Below are 16,730 nucleotides of genomic sequence, written 5' to 3' on the forward strand. Positions count from 1 at the left end.
TGTGTCATGTTGAAACCAATCCGGTTTAAATGCAAATCTCTGCTATACAAAGCCAGTGGCAAAGTTTCCAGTTGGAAGTGAATGGTTCACAGAGGTGTGGGGTTTGTGTTCCATGAGCCAAGAGCCTTGTAGCTACATTCAAGCAGCTTATCATTGTTTGGTGGTTTTTCTTCTCTTTTTTTCTCTCCAGAGAAATTCTGCCATGTGACCCCACTGCCGATGACAGGCTCTACCATATATGTATCTCGGCAATATCTGTGAGTCCCCTCGTATTGTTACCCCAGATTTGTCTGTCCTGTGTCCTCTGTCATTTTATTCATGTTGTGTGTGTGGTGCCAAGTGTGGTATCATTCTAATGTTTATCACAAGAAAGATGTCGTGATTAGATGAGATATCAAGATGCCAAGTTTTGTCATTGAAATTATGAAATGCATGACTGTAACACTCGGCTTTGTTTAATTACTTGATATAATCCGGATTATATAGAGAAAATAATGTGCAATCGCTCAGTGCATAAGCTAATTCTGAACAAAGTGACCTGCTGTGGAGTAACTGCAAAGTAGTCAAAACTATGTGGAACTCAGCTAATTTTTCATACAATAAAGCCCATTGCCTTCAACAATATACAGTATGCTGCATGCTCATGCAGTATGTTTATGATGTTAATGTGGTTGTTTGACTACATTAGTAGCATCTGTGCTAAACTCCTGTCTGTTTAAAGAGATTCTTTGTAATTGGCCCATGTCATTGCATGGGCATTTCTCAAGCTGTTTTTTTCCCTAAATGTCCATAACAAGTAATCCCATCTGACCAACTGATTAATGGATGTCAATCATTCAGATCAGATCCATGGAGAGCCCTAATGAGATAATCAGGGTTTAGTCTTCTGTGACATGACCTCCCCTTGTTTTGGGCCTGAACCAGTCTTATGCCTAATTTAGGCTTTGTCATATGACAGTGTCACATGCTGAAAATAGCCCATGTAGTCTAGAAGCTCAACGCGTCATTGTGAGCTTGTATATCGGCTATTTTCTGCGTTTGACACCATTGTACGATGAAGCCCAAATCCGGCTTGAGCCAGACCGACCCCTGGGGTGTGTTCACTACTGCTGCGCAGGATGCTTTTTTGTGGGGCAGAAGACAGAATATGGGGCTAACTGATGAATCTCTTGTGTTCTAGCTCGTAGTCATGCTGATCCTAGCAATCTTAGCCAGACGCATGAAGCTGTCGGATGGACAGAAAGGATTTCCAGGTTTACTTAGGTGAGGCCGTGTCACAAATTTCTCTGAAATGACGTTAACGCGGGTGTTCAAATGTATTTGAACAGCTGCTTCCTCCTCACTTTGATCATTTGTGCTCTATAACAAATTCCTATCAGATGTGTTGGTAGCATGTATACTCTAAATACTTGCTGCTTTGAATCCACAGTCCTGTAAACTTTTTGGACCATACCCAGCACAAGGGCCTGGCAGTAGCGGTATTTGGAGTTCTCTTCTGCAAACTGTGTGGCCTAGTGATGTCGCCAAACCCCCTCCCCTTCATCACAAACTCCCAGAACAAACGTGAGGAGGTCATCTTGTTTGTTTTTTTGTACATTCTTGCCACACGCCACCTTTCACAACATGAGGAAATCCTCAATAGATGCTGTGTTTTTTCCCTTTAGCTTGTATTTCTTTACTTGCGTTCTTGTTTATTAGCTTAAACCTTATTAGTAGTTTAGTTTTAATGGAATAAGCAGTAATTGTGCTACGTTTACATTTTATGATGGTGTATTCTTTATGTAAAGTTTAAAGCTTTCCCGGACCACCCAAGTCTGGGAAACGTTGCTCATTTTGTGAGTCACTGTTCAATAAAATGTATCATATGAATGTGATTCACTGGCCCCTTTTGAAGATGTGGGCATGAGTCCAAAAGCAATGTTTGGTTGACAGCAGACAGAACAATACACTATATCAGGTGCCACACACTGATCCATGTACAGTATCACTATACTACAACAGCCGTATAAGCGACTGGTGTTAAGTAAAGAATATTGTGTTTCCATGTGTCCCTATTGTATTCCACTTACTGTAGGGCCTGGACTGTAAGAATTACAATACGTTTGTATTTGTTTTTTGTATTAATTGTTTATTCTGAAATGAAATTACATACACAATCCCAAAACTGTGAAAACGGAAATGTTCTCAAGAGTCAGAGATATGACTGTTACATAGCGTTTATAGAGTTTGCATGAATAGTTTTGAAATAGAAAAGCTGTCCTTAATGGGGGGAAAAAAGTAATAAGTAAGCCTACTGTATATGAACAGTGAAATGGATAACAGCCTACATATTCCATGCAGTACTTGTCACATCTACAGTAAGATAATATTGGATGTGTACACATTGCACTGATTCCTAACACATTCCTCTGTTGCATTTACAGAGAATTGGATGATTCTGGCTGTGATCTACTACCCCGCGCTATACTACCCTCTCCTGGCATGTGGCACCTTACGAAATAAAGTTGGCTACGTCCTTGGTAGCCTATTATCATGGACGCATTTCACTGTACTGGTGTGGCAAAAAATTGACTGCCCAAAGACACCTCAGGTAAGATAATGTTTACATTTGTACAACAGATTACTCGCATGTCACACTCATTAGATGTAGGGCGATCATGTGCTTTATGGGTGGTCTTGCATCAGTTGTGGCATGTTGGGTTGTCACAACACCATATGCCTTTGCATTTTCCCTTTATGAACCACATACTTGGCAATAAAGTGCTCTAGCTCTAGAGTAAAATGTTTCAGACTCTTTAATGTAATGCTGACAGTTTCCTGTCAGCATGTCCCCCTGTTTCTTAGAGGGTTAGCTCTCTGTAGTGTCTCATTTGTCCAGCCTTTAGGGATTACTGCAAAGACAACTGCTGATTTGTTCTCGTCTGGACACCCATTGACATGAGACCAAAGCTGGTCTGTGTGGTCTGTGTGGTATGTAGGAGATGTGATCAGAATAGATGAGTGCAAGGCTGTCGGTTTGGATTCACGGTTACATGGTTTTATCTTGACAACTCACTTCTTCTAGCTTAGCCGCCCTTAAACTTTGTGCAGGTGCTGTATCGTGTGGACGTTTTAGGCCCCGAAAGCTCATGATGATTGACTTGAAACAATTGGCTCTGTAGTTTGTCCGTCTTAATCAAGGGGTTTTGTCACAGTTAATCTCTTTAGTGTCTTTCAGTGAAAGCTTTGTCGTTGTGCAATGGTCTTCTCCTGGTACTAAACCCTGGGCCACCCTGTTGGTCTTACTTTTGTACTGACATTGAGCATGGAATTCAGCTGGATGGTCTTTAAGCTCTTTGTTTTCCTAATTACTAAATATAAAAATAAACATCTATTTCTGTTTCAATGTGTGAGGTTTCCACAATGAAGCATTTATGCCACACCCACTGTAGGGAAACAAGGGAATTATTTGGGCATGTGCAATGTGGAATATTGGTAGTAAATGATAGACTATAATGATTTGATGAATTGTGTTAGAACCACGTGGGATCAACATGGGAATGCCATGGGTCCAATGTGGAGCTCGGACTTCCTGTGGCCAGTCATCTAAAACAATGGTTCTCAACCTGTGGGTTGGGGTCCCCACCACATGATTTTTGGGGGGTCCCAAGATGACAGTGAAGTGACAATTGAAGGACTTTTAAGACCTTTTTAATACCTCAAATGAAAAGAAAGAAAGAAAAGAAAAAATACCATTATTGCATCAAAAGTAATTGACAAACTATACTATAATATAATATACAAACATTGGGTAATTTGTCAAATAATATAAGAAAGAGGCAAACATTTTGAAAATAGCAGGGGGTCTTGGACTGAAAAGGTTGAGAACCACTGATCTAAGACGTCAGTCGTTGACATGTTACTCCAAATGTGTGCAAGGTTTCAGCCCGATCAGAGCCCCATTGACTTCCATTATAAAAGTAAAGATAAATACATTAAATTGGGAAAAATTTGTGGAGGTACTTCTGTGGCAGTGTGCATACAGAGTTGGGCCAGCGGCACTGATTGTGCCAGCGGTGGCTTGTAAGATTAGCTCATGGATTAAAGTTCTCAGTCACCACGACTGATCAGTCATTTGGATTCCAATAGAAGCCAGCATGTATTCTATGTGAAGCATGTTGCACAGCGAAAACAGCCTATCTAAGCTCTCACGCACAGAGAGCTTGTAGATAGGCTGTTTTCGGTTACTGTTTTAAGATTGGAGCATTTGAAGTGGTCAAATTATGGAAGCATCTTCCATAAAATCTTAATAGTTTGTTATATTTCATATAAAAGCAAAGGTTAAAAGCCTCAATCTGTGATTTCTTGGCTTGGCCATACAAAAACAAATCAGTTGTGCGATTTTATATAGGCCTACTCACACACACACACACGCACGCACGCACGCACGCGCGCGCGCGCGCGCGCACACACACACACACACACACACACACACACACACACACACACACACACACACACACACACACACACACACACACACTCATAGATGGTTAGCCTCTTGAAGATTTTCTATATATCTCTCTTTGCAGATCCACAAATACTACTCGCTTTTCTCCAGTCTGCCTCAGATAGCCTGCCTGGCATTCCTTAGCTTCCAGTATCCACTGGCTTTATTCAAGGGCTTGAAGGGCACAGAGGACAACACTGGCACAGAGGTGAGTGTTTGAGCTGAGGGCAGTTCCTTGTTTGGCTTGTTTGTGCAGAAAAGGTGGAACCCATGTCCTATATTATGTTGTATGTTACTATGTTGCTTAGCACAATTGCACGGTTATACATGTTGCTACCTTTGATATCAAAATGGATACGTAAGTAATAATAAAGTGGTTATTCTTGGGCAAGTTAAAGTCGTACAACGAATAGCGAAAATCTACAATCTAACAAACGTGCCGCATTGTAGTGCCTTGTGAGCTTGTAGATCTGCTATTTTTGACATTTTTTGAACATTCCATTTGTTGGGGGGAAATGGCGCCTATAATGACAGGCCCAGAATAGGAATGAACTAAGGTTGAAAGTTGTTAAAATGCACTTTGACTCGTAAAAAAAAATGAGAGAAAAGAATGAAAAGGCGCAATTCTTTTCTGATTCTGTGCACATGAGAAACCGTCATAAGCAGCCTGCTAATCATAAGCTTACCGTGCTCACACCAGCTAGGCAGAGGGGGAGATGTGAGCTCCAGAGCGGCATACCAGGCAGTGGCCTAATCATTTTAAGCAGATTTGATGTAACTGGTTTACGTTATGTTCCCGAACCAGATTACAAAAAGGTTATGTTGTTTTCACTCTATGGAGGCACAATGCAGTGTTTATTTCATGCTAATCTCTGCATGGTTGTTGTGACAAAACTGCGGTGAGGCAATTGTCTCAGATGAGATTGATTCATGCCCTGCTCCTGCCCACCATTGACAAAATAAACCACCAGCCTTAAGATGATGATCCCATTTTAGCAACTCATTCAACAATCTGAACGTCTAAATGTGTAAATTATGAGACGCTCACTTTTTTTGTAATGACTTATGCTTGATAAACATCTAGATTATCATCACACACCACAGAGCATACTGTAGGCAGTGTTTTACACATTGTAATCCCTAGTTTTACATAAACACCTCACCCACGTCCTCCAATACCATAATGCAGTTCCCTCACCCACACTCGCTTCACTACCTGTGCAGACGAGAATGTTGGAATTTGACACAAATTCAAGCTGAGATGCCACCTGGTATGGCGCTCAAAAAAAGAAAACAACTGTGTCTTGGAAATCTAATCAATTGTTCAGCATTGCCAAACGAAATGTTTATTCCTTAAGCCTATTTCAGACCAAATATTTGAGACCAGAATAAACCGTTTTAAGCCTGATTTAAACTTTGTCGCATGACGTTGTTGTGTGCTGAAAATAGCCAACATACAAGCTCACAACACGTCACATCCGCATGCGCTGTGAGTTTGTAGGTCTATTTTCGGCATGTGGTGATGGAGCATACATTTAAGCATTATTTATGACGTTGCGAAGAAAAATCACAGCAGTTTGAACTACCCTTTACACTGTTCCTATTCTTTCTTTGTTAGGATCTAAGCAGCAGCTACTATAAAGACTACGTAAAAACAATCCTCAAGAAGAAGCCAGTTATTATCAGGTGAGAATCAATTTCCAGATGGATTGCTGTCTCACCTTTGACCAGTTGTACCAACTGTTCATAGTGAAACATATCTTGAGGTTCATCAAACTTGTTCTAATGGCCAGCTACTATTTAACTAGGCCAAGTTATGTCAGTAAACCGCATTTATGTATTTCATTATTCATGTATAATAAAATGTTATTCACACAATACCAACATTTCATTGCTTAGGTTTCTTTGGTTAAAAGTCGTTGTTCTTATCATAGTGATTTTACTTTCTACTATATTTTGTCTATAGATTTGACAAGTTTGATTAACATTTTCACAGTGTACCAAACCAACATAAATAGCGGGGGAAGACATTTCTAGTAGACATAGACACTCCATGACACCATTATAGGAGCTGGGGCTTCCCATATACAGGGAACTATCCACTGATACAATCAACAAGGATTTCCACGTGATTGCCTATCAGATACAATCATAAAGGATTTCCACGTGATTTCCTGCATAATAATGCAAATAAAATGAAATCCACTTGGCTTAATTTAAACCAGTCACTTGCCAGTTACCACTGGAAAGAGGAAAGCGGTGTTATCTAAAAAGAAAATAATTCAGGACAGTGTAAATATTGCTACTGTATATAGTCTGATGAATATATTGATATATTAATCAGAATACACAATTTTTGTCATACAGTATGTACTGTATCTGTTTGCACAATTATATGAATACATAAGGAATTACAAAAGCCCAGTCAGATCGTTGGTTGATTTGAGGTTTCTTTGGCCACCAGACAGTGGGAATGTCTTTGTGCAGACCAATAATGAATGCCTTTGCACGTCTAACACTCAGTGGTGGAAAAAGTACTCAAATATTTTACTTATGTAAAAGTATCAATACTGCAATGTAGAAGTACTCTGTACAAATAAAAGTCCGGAATTCAGAATTTACTTGAGTAAAAGGTATTGGTATGAAAATGTATGTTTGAAAATAGCAGATCTACAAGCTTGTAGATCGGCTAGCCTAGGTATACAATGAGGCTAAAGTGGTTAATGTATGTTTGGATTGGTGTGGATTAAAAGTAAAATTACAGTACTTGAGTAAATGTACTTAGCTACTTTACACCACCTCTAACACTCATGAATGGATCTTACAGCAGATTGTCCCTGGAATGCAAATAGCCTGTCAGTGATGCAAAGGCCATTGAAAATAATTTTCCTGATGCCATCATGGTGAATGGGTGCTAGGAAAGAAATGGTTTCCATCCTGCTTTGGGGGTTACCTGGGCGTGCAATATATTGAGTAGACGTGGGAACAAATGGAAATATGATGTCCAAAGGAAGATGGGAGGAAGCTCTTGTATTCTGCAGAGTGCCTTGCTCTCAATGGCATTGATCCAGTGAAATGTGAGATGAAGCTTATGTTTGAACCACTAAACCAGTATAACTATCTCCTCCTCAGGGCTAGCACGGAGAAACCTTCACTTGCTGAGAGGATAAAAGATGCCGTGAAGCCCTACATTTATACACCAGAAGAGGGTGAATAATGTCTCCTGAGTCCTGTGTATTGTTTTTTTTTACATGAGCTGATGATGGTTTATTTGTCACCTTCCAAATCTCACACACACCTTGTTTTGTTTTACCCACCAGTTTTCCGGTTTCCACTGAAGTTGGCAATATCTGCTGTAGTGTCATTTATCGCTGTATACCAGGTAGTAACATAATCTATTATTGAAGGATATTAGAATGTAAACTAATAGTCAATAGTGGTAGTAGCCACAATCTCTTAAACAGTTTTATCACCAAGAAAGAGTATGAAGTTGTCATACATTCAAATGAAAATTAACTTCCCTCTCTTAGATGGCGCTCCTACTGCTTTTGGCAGTGGTGCCAACTCTCCAGATCGCCCGCATGGGAGTCACAGAAGAAATTGCCTACATGCTCCAAGGTTTTAGGATCAATCTGTCTCCAGACAATGCGGAAGTGGTCCGGATAGTGGTCTACTATATGTGGTGTGTGGAAGGTGAGTGGATACTGGGAATCAAGCCATTTATCGATGGGATGTACACAGCTCGTATGGATTCAATCCACTTACTGAATTAATTTGAATGTATATTATATCTGTATATTACTTCAGTGGTAATATATTGGAGTCCAGTTTCACTTGCCATATCAGACAAGCTGTCTCCGGTTGTGTCCGGCCATTTCCCACTAACAAACAGTACAATTATCAGACCATGCTGATTAGTGACCCATACTTTCTTTAAACAAGGTCAAAGGCAAGCTGGAGTAGTTGAGCTCAGCAATACGGGCCACTGATTCGCATCATGCTTTGTTCACATAGGATGGACTCTTAATCAGCAGAAACACAGATTTCTGCTGATTAAGCTGAGTGTCAATAACACTCAGCGAGAGCCTACCTCAGTAAACAGCCTATGTGTTGTGTGTTTTGGCAGTGTGTTATATCTCCGCCATGACCCTGTCCTGCCTAGTGAACCTGGCTATGCTCATGCGATCCATGGTTCTGCATCGGTAAGTTTCACAATAGAACAGTATGACTGCCTCTTTCTGTAACTCTTTTTTTCCCCCTTCCGCAATCTCTGTGAATTTGTTAAACGTGCTTAAAGGGAAACTTTAACAGTTATTGTTCTGATGTGAGGAAATCTTATTTGCTCACATATATATTTGCAACTCGCATATTGTGTTGCAAAAATACCCTGTGTCTTCTGTGTATTTAGAGCTTGCCTGCACAAAGTCAGGAAAGGGTCACCAGTGTCTGATGTCATTGGGCGTACCGCCTTATGCAGTTTGCGCAGGCAAGCTCTAAATACAGAGAAGACATGGGCTTTTTTTTTGCCACGCTATACATATGATCTCATCAGAACAAATGGGTTTGGGTTAAAAATCGGCAAAGGTTCCATTTAATATCTCTCTTCGAGTAATGACATAGATTGCAGTTAATGCCACTCAATAGAGTCATACTGTAATTAACCAGAGATGGAGAATAACATTTGACTGCAGGAAGAATTTAAATGGTTATTAAGATAATACATTAAATTTGTTACCCTAATGATGCCTTATTAAAAGTAATTAGTTTCTCAATTGAGTATTCAGTTGAGTTGCAATTTACACTTGTTCCTTGCTAATTTGCCTCCTAATTTGTGATAGCCTGGCATTGCCAGACTGATCATGTGGGATCACTCACACGTTCCCCAAGTTGGAAGTGATCCCACATGATCAGTCTAGCAATGCCAGGCTAAATTTGTGCAGCTAATGACTAATTAGTTTGTATAACACACAGGGTAAAATATACTTTTTTCTTTCATTTTGAAGAAATGCCCATTTTAGAACTGCCTCACTTTCTCACTCTTGAGGCATTGAACTGGTGACATTCTTCAGAAGCCCCCTTCTGAAACCTTGATTTTTTCTGTTGCCTCTGAAGAGACTGAATGGTGCATCTATACAGTCTGCTAATGTGACTGTGTTGTTCCCCAGGTCAAACCTGAGGAGCCTGTACAGAGGAGACATCTATAATGTGTACAACTGCCAGAGGAGCATCAGGCCGTCCCGCCCTGCTCTGGTTTGCTGGATGGGTTACACCAGCTTCACGGCGGCACACTTCTGCTTCGGTACTTGTGACCTACAGGGGGCTGTTGCCTGATTTATACTTGGTTGTGCATCGCGTTGTGAACTGAAAATGGCTGATCTGCAAGCTCACAACGTGTCACATTGTGACGCATTGTGAGCTTGTAGATCAGCTATCTTCGATGCGAGACACCGACTTGTGGGTAACGAGAGACGAAGGCAGTTGGCTAAGACCAGATTTTCTTTGAGGTGTCTTTGTTTTCTTAGAGTGATGCAGTCGTACAACGAAGTACTTTCTTCACTCTCCCGTCTTCAGAGATGCCCGTATAATATTCATCCTCTCACCATCATGGATCACCATATGTGATCCATGATGTTTAACATTCATCCTCTCACCATCCATGATGTATTCTATTCATGCTCATCATATTATCCAAGGGTGTATGGGTTGGAACTGAAAGTTGGTCTCCCCTACAGGCATGATCATCCAGACCATGGTGTTCTTCCTCTGTCTACTGATCGCTGTCTTCTCCATCATCATGCCCATCTTGCATGGACAGAATCTTATGCTCTTGAAGATCCTGTTGAGCATGTGGTGGGTGCTCAAACATCTCACACACTGTCATCTTTGCTTGTCAACGTTCTGCATGGCTAAAACCCTCATTTACAATCTAATATTCTGGACTGAATTGCATTTTGTCCGACCTGGTGTGCATTGAAGTGTGTACTTGATGCTGCTTGTGATATCTTGACCGTTGTTTTCCTGAACCCGCAGGCTTGCTAATTTCAATATCTAAACTCTATTCTGTAATATCCTCTACTCCACCACTGTGGCCTCTCATATTATCTTATTTTCTTCTCACATAGATGTGTGATTGTGTATTTGTTCCCTCAGGCCCTTCTGGTTGATGCTTCTTTTAGCCGTATTGATTCAACACATCTGTGCCAGGTGTTGCTTCATTAAAAAGACAGCAGGCACACGAGATCTAGACAACAGGTAAAGCTACTACTATATTGGATGTTTTTATTCCGTTTTATGATGCTTTTATTGAAGTATACTATTTTTGTAAGCTTTTCCAGCATGACAATATGCTCCTGTAGGCAGGGTGACAGCACACTTTATGTAAGTCAAGGTGAAAGGATGGCTGGGTGGATTTTCTTGAAACCTGGTGGGAATGAGGTTGACTCAAAGAGATGATTAACTTTTGGGTTTCAAAGGTTACTGTCATGTCAAAGTCATATACTTTGTAAGGGGGTGTTGCACAGCGAAAGAAGCCAATCTGCAAGCTCATGTGAGGTGTTGTGAGCTTGAATGAAAAATTGTCATGTCATATTGTCAATGTCTACAATGACATGCCCAAAATAGGGACACCAGGTTGAAGGTGGTATAAGTAAGATACTGTAATTACAATGCTACCTGTTGTCATCTAAAACTCTTTCTCCAGCACAGCATAGAGTGAACGTGGGTCTAACCTAAATTATTTTACAGGGGAATACTGTTTCTACTGACCTACCTGCTGTTTCCGGTCAATGTTCTGATCGGGGTGCTGCTGGGAGTATGGCGCATGGTCATCACAGCACTGTTCAACATCATCCATTTGGGCCGCACAGATATCAGTCTGATGAACCGCAATGTGGAGGTATTTGACCCAGGTGAGCAGTGAGCACATATTCATTGTAGCTGTTCTGTGTCACAGATGGTGACCTGTGTGGCCACATCCTATTTTCATTATTTTTGGCCACACGCTTGCCAAAAAACTGTTCTACATGGAGGCATCATATTTCACTACTTGATTATGGTACCTTTCACATCTGATTCTGATATCATGCTCATGTTGTGGGTGCCGTTTCACAACAATCGTTGAGTCAGAAGAAGCATGGCACTGCTTGGCACAGGCACTCTCTCAGCTGTTGCTTCGCTCAAGCATCTTCTATATGGTACTATGTTGTATGGTTTTATAAGAAGAACCCACGTGCATGATTTTGTATACATTCACTGGGTTCCATATTGCCCCAAATAAATATGGAACAATTAGATTCTAAATAAAATAATAATAACAATGTTTTGTTATAAAGAACCATATGGTTCCATTTTGAACCTTTCTGTGAAATAATATATCACCATATAGAAATGTTTTTAAGTGTGCATCTCATGATGCATGGTGATTTAAGTTGTTGGCATATCAGTACCTAATTAATGGATTTTAGTTTTTTTTTATCATCAAGAATTACAGATATTAACCTGAAGTGGACAGGACAGAACACCATTTAATTTCAGCGAGACCTATAATGTCTATTTTCTGCCTTTTTAATTATCGGTGTATTTTCTCTACGCTGCTGCGGATACTTTCAGATCATCATGCAAAGCGAAGCACTGTTCTATAAATTTATGTTTCTCTAATAGGCCCACTTAGAGGCCAGAAATCACATCCACTTTAACAGGCTAGAAGCTTGTAAAAAACCCTGATCTCTATGCAGTACAGTACAATACAAACTAGACGCGTCGCAATTCCGGGGAAATTGCAGAGTGTGGTTGCGCCGACGCCGGTCGCGGGTCGCGGCCGCCGGGACTCGAGGAATACGCCGGGAGGAATAACGTCGGAGGCTGCGCCAATTACATCGTGTCGTCACTCCTGAGATCGCTTGCGTTTCATTTTGAGAGGATCGATCCCCCCCGAAATAAGGTTTTTGCATCAAACGGTTACATTTTGAGCATTCGTGGCGCCCCCTATGGATCAAAGTAGAAATGCTTTTGGGGATTGGTTTAGTATACCACCCTCGACATGTGATTCGAATTTGGGATTGACCGGACGTTTCGTTCGTGATTTATGGCATTTTTGGTCAAACGGGCCCCTCCCGCTAACTTTGGAAGCCATTTACGGACGAACGGTAAGGACAATCAAAATGCCGTTTGGATATCTTTACCGCATGGGTCCATAGATCATGTGTACCGATTTGTGTGAGATTAGGACAAAATTTGAAGGAAAAGGAGCAAAAAGTGTGTTTTTAAGGAAATTCAAAATGGCGGAAAATCTATCCTGACGCAAATGGGCGTGGCCTATATGGGGAGATGCGTCGGGACCCAAGGAATCCAGGTGAAAAGAAATTTTGATTTTACGAGCTACGGTTCAAGAGTTATAGGCCAAAAGGTAAAGTGGGCTGTTATAGCGCCACCATGTGGCCGATTGGTGTAATTATTTTTCTAATAATTTTGGACTAAATTATGAACCTCCCTTCCAAATGTGGTAACTGTAGCTCTTACTGTTTCTGAGAAAAAAATATTTGAATGGGAGTTTTTGCAATTCCCATTAAAGTGGATGGGGAAATTTAATGCACTAATAAATCAATATCAAAAAATCTATCCTGACGCAAATGGGCGTGGCCTATATGCGGAGATGCGTCGTGACCCAAGGAATCCAGGTGAAAAGAAATTTTGATTTTAGGACCTACGGTTCAAGAGTTACGGGCCAAAACGTAAAGGGGGCTGTTATAGCGCCACCATGAGGCCGAATGGTGTGATATTTTGTAAAATAATTTGGGACTTAATTATGAATTATCCCTCCAAATCTGATAACTCTAGCTGTTAAGGTTTCTGAGAAAAAAATACTTGAATTTGAGTTTTTTGACTTTTACATTAAAGTGGATGGGGAAATTTAATGCACTAATAAATTAATATCAATTAAATTCAACCAATCTCTTAGCCCTATACACGCGCACGATTCCCGTTCAAGACGGTCATTTTGATATATGGCACGACATTAGGGGATAAAAACTGTGGGAGGAGATGCGCTCTAAAGTATTGTTTATCTATAAATAAAGAAATAAAGTGTGTAGAGTACAATAGTCTGGTTGCCCTGTTGGGCAACCACACTAACTAAGTGCACAACGATTGCAAAAATGGCTGCCGACATGAGACATCTTTTGCTTGGGAAAGGAAGAGATGAGTAAAAAGGGGAGAAAAAGGATAGCATGGCCATTAAGTGTGATTGCCTCTGAGGCAAGCCTGGGCGAAATCCCCACGTGTTTATTGCTTTTGCCCAGTCAGAGTGATTCCCCACCCTCTGTGTTTCTGCAGCCTACCGCTGTTATGCTCATTATCTGAAGATCGAGGTGAGCCAGTCTCATCCTGTGATGAAGGCCTTCTGTGGGATGCTGCTCCAGTGTGCCGGCCAGGGGGGCAACGCTGCACTTAGCGGGCGGGACGCCGAGGAAGGTTTGTAAGCGCAGAACTATAGTAGATAGATAGTAGTACAGTAGGAATTATACATTCATCTCCAGAATTGCAGGTTTGTAAAGACTGTAGAATTGTAAATTAGCTACCTTTTTTTTTAATTTAAAGTCAGTGGAATCAACCGAAAGTATTTGTGAAATAAAAACTCTTTATATTTATGTAAGATGACGACAATATTTATGTAAGATTCATTCTGGATGTAACTATGAATAGTGCATGCATACGAGTGCGTGCGTCTGTAAAGACACTAGGCAGATGGACTGTATAATCTGTATTCTAATAACAGGACTGTGGCACCTTTTAATTTCTCCCGAGGTGTTAAGAATTCAAACAGACTGACATGCCACTCAATACATAATAAGATCATAACACTGTCTTGCACGTAGAGAAGGAATGGGATTTCAGTGGCTGTGATTTAATTTGTCAGTGAAAATTGAGTCTTCACTGTGGAATCATTTACAATCCTGCTGCTGGCCTCAATCAGACCTGTCTTAGACTAATGGGCCATCCTTATGGTGTGCTGACTCTGTATTTAGAGCTCAGCCACTGTGAAAGGCAGTGTTATTCTTTCTACACTATAGACGTGCATGTTATTTAACTACATGAACCCTAAAGAAATGATAATTCCCACCAGGTTTTCAACGAAAATAGCTTATGTACGAGCTTACAACGTGTCGCAATTGTAGATCGGCTATTCTCAGTGAAGAGATTTGTTGTAGATGGGGAAGGGGGGTTTATAAGGTTTAAGTGGTTAATGTAGAGAGGGAAACAATCCTGATTTACTAATTGGTACTGTAAGTCTTCTTGGGTCAAATCTGGTTGTTGACTTCGATACAGGGCATTCCATATGAAGGTAAATGGCTAAGATGTCACTCATTTTACTAGATGTATGGTCACTTGGAGGCTGTACAATATAGAGAGGAATTTGCAAATGCTTTTGGATTCATAGCATAGTGGAAACCAGCTGTCTAATACCTGGAATTAAAAAAGAAACTAATTGGTAATATTACTTGTTTGCATCTAAAGAACAAGGCATTGATTATCAGTAATAATCTTTTGCATTATAAAGACCGGGTATAGAGCAGCTGATTCCACAGATGAGCTTCTCTAATTGACTGTTTCATATTCATGTGGCCCACAGGGCTTAAGCTTTCAGTGTGTTAATGGCAAGCTTTAATATGCTCCAACCCACACTCGGAAGATTAGAATAGCATTGCTTCATATTATTACTCTGTGAAGTAACTAGCTGGTCCCTTGGTGACCTTCATCCATAACGTTCACTTCCTTATCTAAAACACTCTTGTTTTAGATAAGGATAGACCCTAGTATCCCTATTCTGGGGCCAGCATTTGGCAAAAATGGCAGTGTTTTGAGCTTAGATCAGTTAGATCAGCTATTTTCATTAAATATTTCGTGTAGAGGGAAAAAATCACACCCAGTGTGAAGTGGGCGGTGTGTGGTCATCACAACATGACTCACTTCAAAAAAAGGATAAATTACTTTTTTTAAAGTCCATACTGCTATTCATAGGGCTGCACATGTGTCATGTGTTTCGCTAGCCAATCACAGTCCTGAATTTGCAAAGTCAGCCAATCACATTACAGTTAGTGGTGATGACACTAGCTGTAATGTGATTGGCTGATATGAAAAAAATATCGATTTGCATTAACAATGGAAGGGTTAGGGGGTACACAATTTTTTTGGTCGTGTCCAAAACTCACTTATAGGGGGCGGCTACACCGCCCCAAAAAAGGAGGGGGCCCAGTATAGACCCCTGGGGGACTCTGTTCAACTAAATATATAGGGTTTAGCAGTGACCCACACAGCCCTCGTTAATGAAGTTGTGTGTGAATGTGTCTGGCGGCCAGACCTCAGCACTGACGTGGCATTCTGAATGTTCTCAGGGATCCAGCTGGTCCAAAACGAGAAGAAGCAGAACAAAGTGTCCAGCGCTAAAAGGGCTCGTGGACACTGGCAGCTCCTGTACACCCTGGTCAGCAACCCGTCCCTGGTGGGCACCAGGAAGCACTTCCAGCGTCAGGCCGCGGAGGGCTTTATCAACGGGAGCCTCAGCCGTGCCGCCAAGGAGGGGAGCAAAAAGGAGGCAGGAAGCAAGGAGACGGAGGCTGCAGTCAGCAACTGAATGCGACAGTGACACCCTCCTCCCCCTGTTAAAGGATTGTGTCTCTCTTGCAAAGGCTCTCCCGGTTTATGTTTTTTGGACAAATGACGTGTATCAATTGTCCGGCATAGATCTGCCTGCATTTGTCCAAATGAGTGCATTTGTAGCTCAGTGCCTCAGGTAGTGCAATTTACTGTGCATCTCCTGCATGGGATGTCTGTATCCTTTTGCAGCCTATCCAACCAAGTGTTGCATTGCATTTAGCTCTGGTCCATAGCCTTAGACCAGAGCTACATTGCATTGTGTATGATAGCCAGAAGCTCTAGTCCAGCAGGCAGGCTGATGTGGCACTGAACTTGTCTAACCATTTCTGTGAGGTTAGATTGTGTGTCATGTATTTATGAATGTACAGAATGTTCTGTTTTTGTGAGAATTGGTAAATATTAATATTAAATGTTTCACTTGTTCTGTGCAATTGACTTTAAACAACCTGAACCAGACAAATGAAGCCTATGGCTTTGTTTCGTTTGTAGGACTTTATCTTCAAAAAAAGAAGAGCAAGAGAGAGAGAGAGAAAAGAAAAAGAAAAAAACCTAGTGGTCAGTGTGTCATGGTTCCTTTTTTGTTTAGTTG

At 41.0% G+C, this 16,730-nt stretch overlaps 1 protein-coding gene across 1 annotated transcript in view; it reads left to right on the forward strand.

The window, feature by feature from the left end:
- The window catches only part of LOC311047246 (receptor for retinol uptake stra6-like), a 17,784-nt gene extending 1,365 nt beyond the window's left edge, over positions 1–16,419 (forward strand). The window contains exons 2-17 of the mRNA XM_084059900.1: positions 191–257; positions 1,181–1,263; positions 1,430–1,563; positions 2,424–2,590; positions 4,572–4,697; positions 6,108–6,175; positions 7,622–7,698; positions 7,810–7,871; positions 8,020–8,182; positions 8,616–8,691; positions 9,655–9,788; positions 10,222–10,339; positions 10,640–10,741; positions 11,234–11,397; positions 13,820–13,957; positions 15,880–16,419. Of these exons, the coding sequence (XP_083916026.1) occupies positions 191–257; positions 1,181–1,263; positions 1,430–1,563; positions 2,424–2,590; positions 4,572–4,697; positions 6,108–6,175; positions 7,622–7,698; positions 7,810–7,871; positions 8,020–8,182; positions 8,616–8,691; positions 9,655–9,788; positions 10,222–10,339; positions 10,640–10,741; positions 11,234–11,397; positions 13,820–13,957; positions 15,880–16,118 (1,918 nt within the window). The 3' untranslated portion in view covers positions 16,119–16,419. The remainder of the gene's footprint in view (positions 1–190; positions 258–1,180; positions 1,264–1,429; positions 1,564–2,423; positions 2,591–4,571; positions 4,698–6,107; positions 6,176–7,621; positions 7,699–7,809; positions 7,872–8,019; positions 8,183–8,615; positions 8,692–9,654; positions 9,789–10,221; positions 10,340–10,639; positions 10,742–11,233; positions 11,398–13,819; positions 13,958–15,879) is intronic.
- Positions 16,420–16,730: the final 311 nt, after the last annotated feature.

This window comes from Gymnoscopelus microlampas (genome assembly GCF_963454915.1).
Source record: "Gymnoscopelus microlampas genome assembly, chromosome: 6".
Classification (NCBI taxonomy): Eukaryota; Metazoa; Chordata; class Actinopteri; order Myctophiformes; family Myctophidae; genus Gymnoscopelus; species Gymnoscopelus microlampas.